The sequence below is a fragment of the Sturnus vulgaris genome, chromosome W, assembly GCF_052056855.1.
Source record: "Sturnus vulgaris isolate bStuVul1 chromosome W, bStuVul1.hap1, whole genome shotgun sequence".
NCBI classification, from domain to species: Eukaryota; Metazoa; Chordata; class Aves; order Passeriformes; family Sturnidae; genus Sturnus; species Sturnus vulgaris.
Window position 1 is genome coordinate 63837850 of NC_142282.1, and position 15881 is coordinate 63853730.

The window sequence follows — 15881 nt, forward strand, 5'->3', positions numbered from 1 at the left end:
CCATGGCCTCTCCCTTTATTCGAATAAAGCAAAAAGGACTCCTCTGTCTCCTTTTTGGACATAAACCTCTGGTGTTTGTGGATTAATTTTCCTGACATTCCTTAGAAAATAGACCATCTTCTTACTTTGTTATGCATATTCGATCACATACAGACCTTCCCGGATTTTTGGCTGAAGAGAACAGGCAGACTGATCTTTTAGCAATGCCTGTACAAAATCCTGTCCTACCTAATAAGATGAAGCAAGCTAAATTGAGTCATTCATTTTTTTCACCAGAATGCTGCTGCTTTGATGCTAAAATTTGTCATTACTAAAGCTCAAACTTCAGCAATTATTGCTATTTGTCCTGACTGTCAAAGGTGTTATTTCCCCTCTATTGCACGAGGTATTAATGCCCAGGGCTTCAAAGCCTTCAAATCTGGCAGACAAATGTTACCCATTTTGCTGAGTTTGGCCATTTAAAATACATTCATTTCTCTATTGACAACTTTTCTGGTGTTCTTTTTGCATCAGCCCATTCAGGGGAAACAGCTAAAGATGTCTATAGACACTTTACTGCTGCTTTTGCAACTCTTGGTATAATCTCTGAGATTAAGACCAATAATGGCCCAGCTTATACTTATGCCTTGAGGAGCTGGAACAGAGGCTACACACAGTGTTGAGGAGAATAAAATGGGTATTTATTGAGAGGCCTATGAAAGGCCTACAAAAGCCACACCCTAGCAATATAAGTGCCACAGTCGTGGCCCCTGCCTGGATGGCTCCAAAATGGAAGCAAAGGAGGAGTTGGTCACGAGTTCTCACACCTTTATAGGTTTCAGTCCATTTACATGCAGGAGTCAACTGTCCAATTAATAGTCTCAAATAGGGAAGTTTCATCCTCCTTGCTTGCTTGTGTGTCCCCCCTCCTCTTTTCACGTTGTTTATGCTTAGGGCTTGAAGTTTAAAGATACTGTCCTTGAGTCCCTAGCTGGAATCGGACTGTTTTGTCTTCATCACCCAAGCACAATGGAAAAGCACATCCAAGCAGAACAGAACAGAAAAAACTTAAAGGTATCAATACTTCCCATTGAGCTCCTGCCTTTTTTGCTCTATAGGGAATTACTCACAAAATAGGTATCCCTCATTCCCCAACAGGCCAATCTATCACTGAACGAGCTCATGGCTCTCTCAAGTGTCTTTTAATACTACAGAAAGGGGGAGCTGGAGATGGCACCCCTGCTGAGAGACTGCAGAAAGCTCTTTATGTCTTTAACTTTTTGAATTGTTCTTTTATGGACCCCAATCCACCGATTGTTCGACATTTTAATTGTAACTAACAATTGCAACATAAGGAAAGGCCCCTCTTTTTAATAAAGGATCCAAAATCCAGTAAAATATTGGGGACTTATCCTTTGATCACCTGGGGTCGAGGTTTTTCATGTGTCTTTACAGAGAATGGTTCCAAGTGGATTCCAGCAAAGAATGTGAAGCCATTTCGAGAACCCCTGAATGCAGCACCGGAGGATTCATCCCTGAGAGCACCTGAGGACCCACCTGTAATACCAGCATTGGAGGAGGACACCCGGGAACAGGACCTCGCCACCATATCAGCACCTGTTTAACCTCTAACTGACTTATGCCCTTGGGAAAATGGTTTGGATTACCTAAAGGTATCAGGGTTTACAGGGTTGGGTTGTCTCATCTGGGACAATCATTATTCCATACATCACACACCGCTAGTGTGTGGGTATAAGTTTGTTTTACCTGAACAATTGGAAATTACTGCAGAGCAGTGGCTTACTGCCACTGAGAATAAGAAAAAACAATGACTTCCCAAATATTATGATATTTACTGGGAATTGTTTCTAGTCTTCAGACCTGGCCTGTTAATCAACCAAAAAAAAAAATCTGGGTAACTGTTGAGGGTTGAATTTTTCCCTTTTCTTTCTGTGGAATTTTTTCCATTGTTATGCTAAGTATGTGTGGCTACACCTTAGCTCAGTTAGCTAGAGCAACAGTTTCTCTCGCAAGGGGGTGGGGAGAGGGGGAACATCGGGAAAGGAGAGGTGGGGCAGAGGCCTGTTCTCTCTGGCTCTCTCGCTCACTCGCGAAGTCAGAGAAAGACAGCCAGTGCTGCTACCTAGCACTCTTCCTGCAATCCCAACACTGGGAGCCATGTTCCCTGCTGTCAGACGTCACACTGCTGCCTTCCCGCTTCATCCTACTACCTCCGGACACTCTGCCGAGCACCACGACCAACACCGTGAGGGGGGAGTCGCTCCTCCATCCCTCTCACACCTAGGTCGCCACCACCATCACCCCAGCCCTCTTCAGCTGTGCGGAACCTGCCCTGCCCACAGCACCGGTAACTGAGCACAGGGAGAGGGAGTTTGCGGCCAAAAAGGACTGGAACTGAGTTATACTGTTCTGTTTTGTTGTCAATTTTTATAGCTGTTGTTGTTTCTTTTGTTTGCCTTGTTAGATATATTAGTAAAGAACTGTTATTTCTACCTCCCATATCTTTTGCCTGAAAGCCCCCAATTCCAAAATTATAATAATTGGAAGGGAGTGTTGTATTGCACTGTTTGTTTTGTAAGTTACACTGTTCATGGTTTTATATTGCACTGTTACGATTATATATTGCACTGAGAAAATGGTTTGCCCTGTATCTCCCCGAGGCTTGTGAAGTTGGTTCAGTCCTTCCTTAGCCCCTCCCCGTCGGCAGTGTCCCATTGATCGTTGGTCTGTTTCTCACCTCCCCTTTCCCTGAGTTTAAAAGTGCCCACCATCTTCCCTCTCACTCTCTTTCTCCTTTTGCCACGTGGACAGAATAAACTGTGGATCACCTTCCCACAGGAGAATAGAGCCGCCTTTTTTTCTTTTGCCTTTGTCTATGAGGACTTCCCACCCGTCTGGTCCAGAGCTAGCTGGAAGACTGGAGAAAAAAAAGGTATTTACCTCAGCTTATGCTCCAACGTCAGGCTTCCCATAAGGTTAGAGGCCCCATGGTAAAGGCTGTATTCCACTCATAAGCCTTTGGATCATACAGCTACTCTGATGGCACGAGCTGCTTTTTTTTACGCAGCAGTCGCCAACAGAGACAGACTGGTAGCTCACCTGAGCCCAAAGGTGGGTCAGTCAGGACGGAGGATTTCTCTGCAGCAGTCACAGCCAGGCAAGGCCCTCAGGAAGGGGTGAGTATAGTTCCTAGTTGCAGTTGGGAGCAGGTTCCCACCGAGGGTGGGAAAAAGGCACCACCCACGTGGCCAGAGCAGCTCGTGGGACAAAGGATTGGCGCGAATTCAGGAGCGGTGCAGAGCCGGCGCAGCGCTGGGAACAGTTGTAGGCAGCTCCCGTGGCAGTGTGGAGCCAGCAAATCGCAGAGCGTGCAGGCAGCTGGCGCGGACCAGTGGGCAGGCAGCTCAGCCGGCGCCGGGACCTGCCGGAAGCAGCACCGCAAACAGCGGCAGTGCAGCTCTGCCGGTGGCAGTTTAAAAAGCGTGCGGCATGTTGGCACAGTCTCTCCTCCTACCCCAGTGTCACGCGGGGAGGGGAAGGCAGCAGACCCGTCCCTTCCCTGGTTGTATTGCAAAGAAAGGTATACCAGATTGCGTAGCTTGTTTTTAACATCAAAATGGGCTGTCAACTTTCTACGCAACAAAGAGGCATATATTCCCAAGTTCGGAATATCTTAAAAAGCGGGAATGTTACCATCTCTAGGAAACAGTTAAAGTGATTTGTGTGCTGGTTATCTCTTCACTTCCCTCAAGCTACCCTGCAAAATGTAGATTCTATCTCTTCCTGGGACAAAATTGGAAACCTCTTAACTCTTAAAGTAGAACAGGGAATCAAAACAGTATCAACTTTTTTCCCTTTGTTCATTTTAATTTGAAAAGAACTGATAAAAAGGGAAATAAAGAGAAAGCCACAGCAAATAACCCCGGTTTCCCCCAACCTTCCTCCCAAGCCCTCAGCCCCTGAGCTGGACGAGACGCAAGGGGCACCCCGAGAAACGCAGGGAACCCAGCAGAGCTGCAGCTTCCCTGGCCCCGTGCCTCCCACCCAGCATCCCAACTCTGGGTGTTTTCCACAGACTAACAGAATACCTTCCCTCCACCCCTCTACCCCAGTTCCCACACCCCAGCTTCAGCGTAAAGATGAACCCTTCTACCCACATGGCAGTGACTGCATGGTGGGGGTCCAAAATAGCGCCGACCGCATGGCGGAGGTCCAAATGGTGGCGGCCACGTGGCCAATCCTCCATCTTACCTTTCTTCTTCCCACAATCCCTTTTACCTGCTCGTCTCCACCCCCCAACCTTTCCCCTCCCATAACCCCTTCCTCCCTTCGGACACTCCCCTTCCTTCCTCCATGTTCCTGCCCTGCATGATGTCATCCTGCAACCCCGCCCCCATGTCTTGCAATCCTGGTTCCCACGGTTGCCCCTCCCTCCCGGGTGGCTCCACCCCCTCTCATGTTCCAGTTTCCCATGCCCCACCTCCAGGCTGCTACAGAGGCGGAGGCAGGGGGGGGTGCGGTGCTCTACCTCCGGTTCCCACACAGGGTGGAAGGGCGGGGTGCCTAGCAATTCCCACGTGGGGGGACGTGGTCTCCTTCCCAATTGGCATGCAGGTGGGGGGAGGCGGGACCTCTCCCAGTTCCCCCGCAGAGGCAGGGAGGGCGATGCCCTGCCCCTTGGTCCCCACGGCAAGGGGGTGGGGAGCCTGCCTCCCATCTCCCATGCAGAGGGGTGGTGTGCCACCCGGTCCCAGTGGAGGGTGGGGTGGACCCTTTCCCAATCACAGTGCAGGGGGAGGTGGGCCGCCTCCCAGTTGCCACGGTGGCGGGGAATGCAGTGGCCGGCTTCCCAGTTTTCACGGGGGCTGGGGTGCCTCCCTTTTCCCTTGGGGTGGGGGCGGAGCTGCCTCCCCATTCCCACGGGGGGGTGAGTAGGCCCCTTCCCGGTTTCCAAGGTGGTGCGGGCGGGGGGTGGACCCCGGGGGAAGGTATCCTGGGGATCAAAGCCAGGTAGAAGAAGCCATACCATCAACTTCCTCTGTCCCTCTGTTCCTTGTCTCTGGTAGGAGAAATGGAATGAGAACCTATCAGCCTTTCTCCTACCAAAACAAAAATGAAATTTGTAAGACTCATAGGGAGTTTGGCTGAGGTAGTGGGATCTTTAAGGGGATGTTGAAAGCTACCCTAACATCTCACAAATTAGTCCAAGCCGACCTCCAAGATCTCTTCCAGTGTCTCCTAACCCTCTCAGAGTTTGACCTCTGAGAAAACACTTGGAAGCGATCTCTGAAGGGACTCCTGGGGGAATTTAAGCAGAACACCCAGGGTGCAACAGATGCAGATGGAAATGACATCACCTATGAACATCTGTGCAGTGAAGGGGAGTGGGCTAACACTGAGCTTGGGTGTTACCCAAATTCATTCTGGATAAAATCTGTGGGATGGCAGAAAAGGTTTTTAACCAGCTACCAATGCTTGAAACGATGGGTAGTTATATTAATATTAAATAGTTTGCCTCTGAGCCCTTTCTGCAGTTTTTGGACTGCCTTCGTGCACAGGTGGAAAGACAAGTAGATGATCCAGTAGCACAGGCAGAACTTATTAAAGACATGGCTCAGAGAAATGCCAACGAAGCCTGCCGTAGGGTAATCCTAGATCTGCCTATCGATCCTCCCCCCACACTAGCACAGATGATCAAAGCCTGTGCTAAAAAAGCAGAACTATTCTGTGCACCAGAGAAAAGGCTGGGACTGGAAAACCCAAAGACTGCAGCAGCTGTAACATCAGGAGTGAAGAGGCAACTGATGTCACCAGAGCAGCTCCAACATGTCATCTGCTTCCAGTGCAAGAAGCCAGGACACTTTGCCAGAGACTGCCCTGAAAGCCAGAAACACAAGAAGAAAAATCAAAGAGAAGGAGATGCCAACAAACACAAAAAATAAGACCTGAGCACGGACCCGCCCAGCGCCATAATATAAATACAGCGGGCTCCACAGTGGGGAAAGCCTCTCAGCAAAAAAGGGGGAGGAAGCGAAGCAGGGTACAGGACAGCTGGAAAATATAAATTACAAACCTTTACTTAACAAAGTTTGGCAGCCTCACAGGCGTTTCAGGCTCATGTCTTCCAAAGCTTTTCTTTTCAGATCTACTGGTTGAACGGTCATTGCAGTGGACCTGCTGGACAACTCACAGGACGTGACGATAAACCACATGGGACTAGACAGCAGTGAGTATTTTGTAATCAGGGACACTGCATACACAACCCTGGAGATTGAGGTGGCTCCCATGACCATCAAAGGAGACATAACTCACCTCATTCTCCTGGCGCGCTGTCCTCAGTCACCCTTCTATTTGGCCGAGGGGCAAATCCTTGACCAAGCCATTCCCATTCCAGCAGAGGTCCCAGTAGATGAAAAAGCACCTGAAGTCTACTGAGCAGAAGTGGTTGGGAAGGACAAACCCTCTATGACATGCAACCTAACCCGTGGGTCAGACCATCTCCACGTGGAAGGGTTGCTTGACACGGGGGCAGATGTGACGATCATACCTGAGAGGGTGTGGCTGTCACATTGGGAATTGCAACCCATGGCTGGCAGAATCCAAGGTGTAGGAGGGGTTAAATTGGCAAAGATCTCAAAAAGCATCGTACAAATTGAAGGGCGAGACGGAAAATTGGCCAGTGTCCGTCCTTTTCTCACTGACTACAAGTGCCCCCTGTGGGGGAGTGTTGCCCTGGTGTTTCAGCCTTCTGATGTTGATGTATTTCTTTTACACTTTCTCACACTTTTTCTGGTAAACAGTAGATATTTTGCATTTCTCCTTGCAGGAAGAGAGAATTGAGGGACATGCTATGAACCAATGGAGTCAAGAGGTCTTACCATCACCGTCCAATCCATGATCATTGTTGGAATTCTATAAATAGACATGTAATGTAAATAAAGAGGTCTTTTCCTGCTCGACTTCCTTGGAGTCAGGTGTGAGTCTCTCTCTCTCTCTGTGTCATTCTGCGACAGGGGAGAGACACAATGTCCCAGTGAGGGGTCAAATTAGTTCTCTCTAAGACTCTCCAGGATTTTTAGAGGAGACCACTGTGGAGCGCCCTACCCAAAAGTTAACATGGCTGGATGACACTCCAAGATGAGTAGGTCAGTGGCCATTAAGTAAGGAAAAGCTTAAGGCGCTCAAGGAGCTTGTGGAGGAGCAATTAGCCAAAGACCACATAGAAGAGACAATTAGCACCTGGAATTTCCCAGACTTCGTGATTAAGAAGTCAGGAAAGGGTAAGTGGCGGCTCCTCCATAACTTCTGGGAAATAAACAAAGTAATCGAGGACATGGGGTCCCTCCAACCTGGGATGCCTTCCCCAACGATGCTTCCCCAAAATTGGCAATTGGCTGTTCTGGACATCAAGGACTGTTTTTTCCAAATTCTTCTACATTCGGTAAATGCCCCACGGTTTCCCTCCTTGGTTCCTACTATCAATCGAGAAGTCCCAATGCAGCGCTACCACTGGAAAGTTTTGCCACAGGGCATGAAGTGCAGTCCTTCCATCTACCAGTGGTACGTGGCCTCATTGATGTCCCCAGTGCGTGCTCAAAAAAGGGAGGTCGTCATCCTCCACTACATGGATGATGTGCTTGTGTGCACCCCCGATGACTCTCTACTCCAACACACACTTGAGCTAGTGGTTAAAGTTTTAACCTCTGCTGGATTCCAACTGCAGGAAGACAAGGTCGAAAGGATGCTGTGAAGTTTGGGACCTCCGGGTGCTCTCAGGCACCCACACTGTCGGGTTGTTTTCTCTCAAAAGCCAAGCAGCTAATAGTTGCTATAAAGTTATTTACTGTAGAAGCACATCAGTCTCAAAGGCAAAAACAAAGCAAAGCAATGGCAAAAGCACATGGCATAAAAGCAAGTGGCAAAAGGAATGGCCAAATGCAGGTGGCAAAATGCAATGGCATAAAGCCATGGCATAGAGCACCATCTCTCCCTAATGCATGTTCTTTTATAGAAACTTTCCAACTAGATAAGACACAAACTCGGACCACTACTTCTTAACCTATTAGAATTCTAGTTTCTTAGCACGCCAGACTATGTATAAACTACGTTCACGGCCTATCTTATTCTAACTGAAAAATGCAAGCAATATTCTTAACTCTAACTATTATGTCTGAAGCTAGGTTCTTGGAGCCTCTAAGAAAACACTAGTATGTTTTTCAACCTTCACTAGAACATGTACTACTTCTCAGGCATCTAAGACCTTTTACTTACTAAGAGCACTTAAAACTCATTCTAATTACTTGCTTGCTTGCTCACTTATGCTATAACCTAAACTTTCACCTCTGCCTTATGTGTGAGACGCTTAACATACTTCAATCCATCCAAAGGCTTTAATTCAATTCCTGCACTCTGATCTCTCTCTGAAGGATTAAGAGAAACTCCTGACTTACTGACTCCATCAGGATGCCACCTTGGAGATACCTGGGCTTGGAGATCACTGCGCGGACCATTGTTCCACAGAAATTGGAAATTGTTAGTGATCCCAAAACCCTAGCAGATCTCCATTCCCTGTGTGAGTCTTTGAACTGGGTCAGGCCCTGGTTAGGCCTCACCAATGAGGATCTAAGCCCCCTCCTCCATTTATTGAAGTGGGAGAGAGAGCTGGTCTCTCCCAGGGAACTGACCCAAAAGGCAAAAGCTGCAATCCAAAAGGCACAGAAGGCTTTGGCTGAGAGGCAGGCTCACCTTTATCAGCCAGAGCTGCCTTTCAAATTCATTGTCCTGGGAAAGCTGCCACACTTGCATGGTTTAATATTCCAACGTGTCAAAGGGCAGAAAGATCCACTCTTAATCATACAGTGGGTTTTCCTCTACCATCAATGATCCAAGACCATCACCAAGCCACAAGAGCTGATGGCTCAGCTGATCAGGAAAGCCCAGGTAAGACTGCGTGAGCTGGCTGGTTGTGACTTTGTGTGTATTCACCTCCCGGTCAAACTTTCTAAGGAGGGAAAGAACTGTCCCAAGAAGTTGACCAAGGAGATGTTTGAGCACCTGCTCCAGAGCAATGTCAACCTCCAGTTATCTCTGGACAGCTACAGTGGACAAATATCAGTCCACGCCCCATCACACAAGCTGTTTAATGAGGAATTCCACCTCATTCCTCATGAGAAAAGGAGCTGTAGACCGCTCAAAGCTCTCACAGTGTTCACTGACGCGTCCGGGGCATCCCACAAGTCGGTGATGACTTGGAGAAATCCCCAGACTCAGCATTGGGAAGTTAATGTTGAGTTTGTGGAGGGGTCGCCCCAGGTCGCCAAACTGGTCGCAGTTGTGAGAGCCTTTGAAAAGTTCTTGGAGCCAATTAATTTGGTAACCGTCTCAGCCTACATGGCAGGGGTAGTGTCCAGGGCGGAGCAGGCAGTGCTCAAAGACATCAAGAACGAGCATCTCTTCAGGTTGCTCTCGAAACTAATTTATTTAGTTTTGCATAGAGAGCATCCGTTCTGTCATGTATGTGAGGTCACATACCGATTTGCCAGGTGAAATAGCAGAAGGGAATCATAAAGCAGACTCCCTTGCTGCCCCAGCTGAAAAGGCACACCTCCCAGACATCTTTCAACAGGCAAAGCTGAGTCACCAGCAATACCATCAGATTGTGCCAGGTCTGATCCGTCACTTCCAACTAAAACAGTCAGGCCTGGGCCATTATGGCTACCTGTCCCAGTTGCCAGCTCCAGGCCATGCCATCGCTGGGTGTTGGGGTTAACCCCAGAGGCCTTGGGAGCTGTGAAGAGTGGCAGACAGACGTAACACACATTCCCAGTTTTGGTCGCCTCAAGTATGTACATACAAGCATTGACACTTATTCAGGTGCAATTTATGCCTCTGCCCATGCAGGAGAAAGGGCTGTGCATGCCAAACAACACCTAGTACAAGCCTTTTCAGTGCTGGGGATCCCTAGGGAAATCAAGACCGATAACAGCCAAGCGTATACATCCAAGAAATTCCTAGTTTGTCCAGCAGTGGGGTGTGGAACATAAAACTGGCATCTCCCACTCCCCCACAGGCCAAGGTGCAGTTGAGCGTGCCCACCAGATGCTCAAGCAAGTCCTGGCTAGACAGAGCAGTTCAAAAGTGTGGATGCTGCCACAACAAAAGCTCTGCAGAGCCATGTTTACCATCAATTTTCTAAATTGTTCATTTGAAAATATGAGTCCTCTGGTGATACGTCACTTTAACAGCAGTGATCAGTTTAAGTTGTCCCAGCGTCCACCTGTCCTAATTAGGGACCCAGAAACTTGAGAGATCAAGGGCCCTTATGAACTTGTTACCTGGGGGTGTGGCTACGCATGCGTATCCACCCCCTCAGGGCCACGTTGGATACCCCAAAAGTGGGTAAAACCTTTTGTCCCCAAAAATCCAGCACCAGCAGAAAGGGAATGAGAAGCAAGTAGCCGTTGCTTCAAAAAGAAGACGCCGCAAGAAGGAAGAGAGAAAACCCTCCTGAGATCTGGTTCCATTCCAGCAGAAACATTAACTTTTAACATGGTTTAAAATGTTTGGTTTTGCTTTTTAGAAAAAATCTACCTCCCACCCAACCTCGCAATGAGCCCTATCCAAGTCATCATCCTGTTCATGCTGAGCAGTCTGACAGCTGTGTGGATCATCCTTCAGCCATGCCAAAACATCTGGGTGACCCTGGCACAGACACTCCAACAAGAAAATATATGCCTGTCCACTGCAGCAGCAAGAGACCCTATGTCTACCTGCCTGGTAGGGATCCCATTGCAGGCTGGAGAATATCCGATCAGTTTTAACACACCGATGCCTAACCCAGGTCCGAAGTCACACAGCATCCAACAATGCCAAAATCGTAGGCGGTGAGCTGTAATGATTAATTAAGAACCCCATAAAGGAGTGGTTGCCAAATTTGCCCAAGGTAGCTCAGGAACCCCAAGAATTGGAGCTATTGGGTTCCTCCCTGGCACCATACTGCATTCACTTTACCTTCAGCCCATTATCTAGCACCAAGGCCTTTCACAACATATTGCAATATCGAGAGGAATTCACTGCCAAAAGGTGGTGTGATATTCTGAGTCATGTTGCAGCGGACAACCCATACCATTCAAGTTCCAAAAGCCTCCCTAAGGGTCTGTTCTTAATTTGCGGAGATCGGGCATGGGCAGGAATCCCTTCTTGGCTTTTAGGAGGGCCATGTACCATCAGGCAGTTGTCCCTGTTAGCACCCAACCAATCCTTGATTGGCGAGTGGACATGCAAAAACAATTAGGCCAACAAAACTCAAAAGAGAAGTGCTGACCAATTAGACCCAAATTGTGATTCAGAAATCTTTCATTGGGCCAAGTCAAAAAGAATTTCTGCTTCCCTATTCCTTCCATGGGTTGCAGCAGCCAAAGCACTAGGTGAATTGGGCCACCTAGAGTCCTGGGTGGTCAAACAGACAAACTTAACATCCACCGCCATCAGCTCCCTCCTAGAAGATGAGGAAATTACCAGGCAGGCCACACTCCAAAATAGTGCAGCCATAGACTTTCTCCTGCTGCTGCATGGACACATGCCAGGAATTTGAAGGACTTTGTTGCATGAACCTGACCTCAAAAGCTCCCAACATCCACGCAGCCCTCGGAGACATGAAAAGCTTAATCGAACAAGTGAAGCAAGAATCTGAAGATTGGTTCAGTGAAGTGTTCAAAGGCTGGGGACTCATGGGGTGGTGGACTTCAATAGTTAAAGCAATTTTGTCAGTTTTTGTTGTTCTTTTCCTTATAGTGTTCAGAATTCTACATTGCCTAATTTTCAAAGCAATTAACGGTCTAATTTCTACTACCTTAGAAGTCAACCACATGGAGCTGACAAACCAAAAGCAGTCTAACTTGCCCGCAAATTATAAGTGGTGGGCAAATCCATATTCTGAATCAGAATAAGTCCGATGCCTTTCTTTTAACTTTATTTAACAAATAAGGGGGAGATGTTGTATTGCACTAAGAAATTGTTTTATATTTGCACTGAATGGTTTATCCCATTCTCTCTCCCCCAAGTTGTGGCGTGGTAGAGTCCTTCCTTTCACCCCTCCCCATCGGCAGCATCCCATTGGTCGCGGGTCTGTTCCTCCCCTCCCTTTTCCCTGAGTTTATAAGTGTCTGCCATCTTCCCTCTCACTCTCTTTCTCCTTTCGCCATGTGGACAGAATAAACTGTGGATCACCTTCCCACAGGAGAAAAGAGCCTTCTTTGGTTTTTTGTCTTTGTCTATGAGGATTTCCCACCCCTCTCTAGCCCAGAGCTAGCTGGAGGACCGGAGAGAAAAAAGGGATTTACCTCAAGAGAGGGAGTTGCACTCTCCATTTCAGGGAAGGGGCTCTTGCCTTTTCTTAGCAAATACCTGTCTTTCAAATCAAGACAATAACCTTACCAAATGTTACAGGACAAGATACATTGTGTTTGGCCACTGCATCCTCTGATAATCCCTTTTCAACCTGCCTTGTTGCTCTGCCCCTAGACAATTGGCCTTGCCTTCCTCAGGCAAATACACTGTTGCAAAACAGCAATCATGCTGACACCTGGGATCAATGGACTCCTTATCTTTCTCTGGCATCCCTTGAGCCACAGGAATTAGAACTTTTGGGCTCAGTGAAAATGGATTTTTGTGTAAGGTTTAATTACTCTGAGAAAAAACAGTCTAAGGCATGGGATGTTTCCCTTCACCACCCTGTGTACAAAAATGCGAGTGCTTGGTGTAATTACACATCTGTGACAATTTCTCGCTCCACCAATGCTCCTTTACTTCTACCTTCTGGAGTCTTTTTAGTCTGCGGGGACAGGGCCTGGCCTGCAATCCCCTTGCATATTAAAGGAGGACCATGTAGCCTTGGGCGATTATCCCTTTTAACCCCAAACATGTCCATGATTTTTCAACATAAATATCCCTCTAGAATTAAGAGAACCTTACATGCTTTTGACAAAGATTGCAATGACCAGCTTGATTTTTGGTCTAAGGGACAGGGATGGGCAGCATCATTTTTCACCCCTGGTGTAGCAGCAGCAAAAGCCTTAGGTTTACTTAACTCATTAGGCTGTTGGCTAGCCAAACAAACTAATTCTACATCCTTAGCACTAACAGGATTTTTAACTGATGTTGATTCTGCTAGACATGCTATTCTGCAAAATAGAGCAGCAATAGACTTTTTGCTTTTAGCACAGGGACATGGGTGTGTCGAATTTGATGGGATGTGTTGCCTTAACCTTTCTAACCACTCCCAGTCCATCTATGCCAGCATTCAAGCCTTAAAGGAAGGTGTGAACAAACTACAAGTAGATAATGGGTAAGATTGACTGAATCAGCTCCTGGGGGATTGGGGACTCACTGTCTGGGTTAGGAATTTAGTTAAAATAGGTTTTTATGTATTAGGCATTATATTATGCATTGTAGTAGTTATTCCTTGTATTTTACAGTGTGTTAAAAATCTAATAGACAAATCACTTAAGAGTGTATTTTTGGTGGAAAGAAACGCGGGAGATATGGATATGGTAAATGTAAATGAGACTGATAGTACTGTAGATTTAATCAGCATATGCAGCTTGATAATGAGGATGCCCTGGCAAGATCAAACAGAGCTCTGACTGCAAGAAGATTGAATCAGTTCTGGCTTACAGGAAATAAGATTTTACTACGTAGAAATGTAAAGTTTGTCTGTGTGATGTTTAATTAGATGATTGTAGTAAAATATTACCAGCCTTCCTGTAAATGGTATATAAGCACATGTAGTGCTCAGTAAAAACAGGATTCTGATCACCATTCAGTATCCCAGTCTCTCTCTCATAGTCGATACACCACTACCCATGTCTCTGCAACACCACCTTCTCCTGGGACAGCCTCCATCTCCTTCAGGCCATGGCTCTTAGCATGCCACAGCCCTGCCACCACCAGCAGGCATCCTTTCTCTTCCCCAAAACCCTCCTCCACACCTACAACAGCTGCTGCTACCACACACTGCATCCTTCAGAAGCTCTTCATCACCCTCAGCAGCCCAAACACCCCCGCCCACCACCACTGTGTTGGAGTCAGTAAGCCAGGGGTCTCTCAGAATCCTTCAGAGAGAGACGAGAATGTAGGGATTGAATTAAAGTATTTGGATTGAATAAGTAAGTGAATAGATGGAATGAGTAAGTGAATAGATGGAGTGAATAAGTAAGTAAGTAAATGGTATAAGTTTTAAGTGCTTTTAGTGAGTAAAAGGTCTTAGATGCCTGAGAAGTAGTACATGTTCTAGTGAAGGTTGAAAAACACTAGTGTTTCCTTAGAGGCTCCAAGAACCTAGCTTCAGACATAATGGTTAGAGTTAAGAATATTGCTTACATTTTTCAGTTAGAACAAGATAGGCCATGAACGTAGTCTAAACGTAGCCTGGTGTGTTAAGAAACTAGAATTCTAATAGGTTAAGAAGTAGTGGTCCGAGTTTGTGTCTTAGCTAGTTGGAAAGTTTCTATAAAAGAACATGCATCAGGGAGAGCTGGTGTTCTATGCCATGGCTTTATGCCATGTACATTTTGCCACTTGCTGTTTGCCATTGCTTTTGCCACTTGCTTTTAATGCCATGTGCGTATGCCATTGCTTTGCTTTGTTTTTGCCTTTGAGACTGATGTGCTTCTGCAATAAATAACTTTATAGCAACTATTAGCTGCTTCACTTTTTACACAAAAGGAGAATAAGCCAAACAGTGTGGGTGCCCAAGAGGCACCCGGAAGTTTGCCTAAACCTCACATACTGGGATGCCAAGATATGGCATTGCGTCCTGCAGCACATCCAGCAGCTTGAGCATTATGTGCCAGCCAGTAGCATACTCTTTGAAGGCCCAGGGCCCTGCACCCTGCTGCTCAGCATCAACAAATATTTTGGGTGCATCCAGGACTTCCTCTGCACCCACCACCACAGACCCTATGCCTGGGACCACATCTGCCTAGAAGCTCACACCTGCTTCCATCTCCACAAGCACACCCACATCATGTGTGATTAGCCCAACTACCCTGACCAACACGGACCTCCACCCATGCAGAGTTCCACCCATGCCACCATCCCCACCCCTGTCCTCCCAGCTCCACAATCAGTGGCAAGATCCACCACAAGAACAGCCATGGACCCTGAGCCTCCACTAGCTACTCATTTATTCTATTTAATTTGACAAGGATTTTTAACTATTTATTCATTTATTTATTTGACAGAAAATAAAGACCTGTTGCAAAGAAGCATGTCAATGCCTCGTGTCTGAGGAGCACAGGGACAAGCCTTTGGGGTGGGGAGAAGTGACCTCCACTCAACACCTGCTCCAAACAGCTCTGCAGTTCCCATGCTCCACAGCCCTGTGCACTCTGTTTTGACATCTCCCCAAGAATGAAATTTTCTCAACTTCCTTGGAAAACCTCTGCCAGGGTTTAACCATCATCATCAGAATCATCTCTTCAGTCTGTATCTCCTCAACATTTTCCACCTTCCATCCTGGTTTAGACTGACAACTAGCACTGGAGTCAGTAAAAGGAAAGCATGGACCTGTTGGAGAGTTGGAGTTGTTCAGCCTGGAGAAGAGAAGGCTCCAGGGGAAACCTTATTGTGGCCTTTCAATACTTAAAGGAGTCTTATAAGACAGATGGGGACAGACTTTTTAATAAGGCCAGTTGCAATAGGACGAGATGTAATGGTTTTAAACTAAAAGAGGGTAGATTCAAACTAGATATAAAGAAGACTTTTTTTATTATGAGGATGGTAAAACACTGGCACAGGTTGCCCAGAGAGGTGGTGGATGCCCCATCCCTGGAAACATTCAAGGCCAGGTTGGATGGGGCTCTGAGCAACCTGATCTAGTT

The 15881-nt window shown here is 47.0% G+C and overlaps 2 protein-coding genes and 1 long non-coding RNA gene across 12 annotated transcripts in view; 2 read left to right on the forward strand and 1 right to left on the reverse strand.

Moving 5' to 3' along the window:
• Nucleotides 1-15881, reverse strand: part of LOC148220295 (ubiquitin-associated protein 2-like) — a 221675-nt gene that overhangs the window by 53231 nt on the left and 152563 nt on the right. The gene's annotated exons all lie outside the window — the stretch shown is intronic.
• On the forward strand, nt 2412-6959 carry LOC148220298 (uncharacterized). 2 transcript variants are annotated; one of them, XR_015799005.1, is made up of 3 exons: nt 2412-2932; nt 6131-6226; nt 6827-6959. It is a non-coding gene; the product is annotated as an uncharacterized LOC148220298 (long non-coding RNA). The 2 variants fall into 2 exon arrangements; XR_015799006.1 differs by having other exon boundaries at nt 2421-2932; nt 6144-6226.
• LOC148220299 (uncharacterized) lies at nt 7496-15037 on the forward strand. The gene is given in 5 exon segments (XM_088155761.1): nt 7496-7639; nt 8890-8940; nt 12399-13550; nt 13846-14083; nt 14880-15037. Coding segments are annotated over 5 exon segments (1743 nt in total).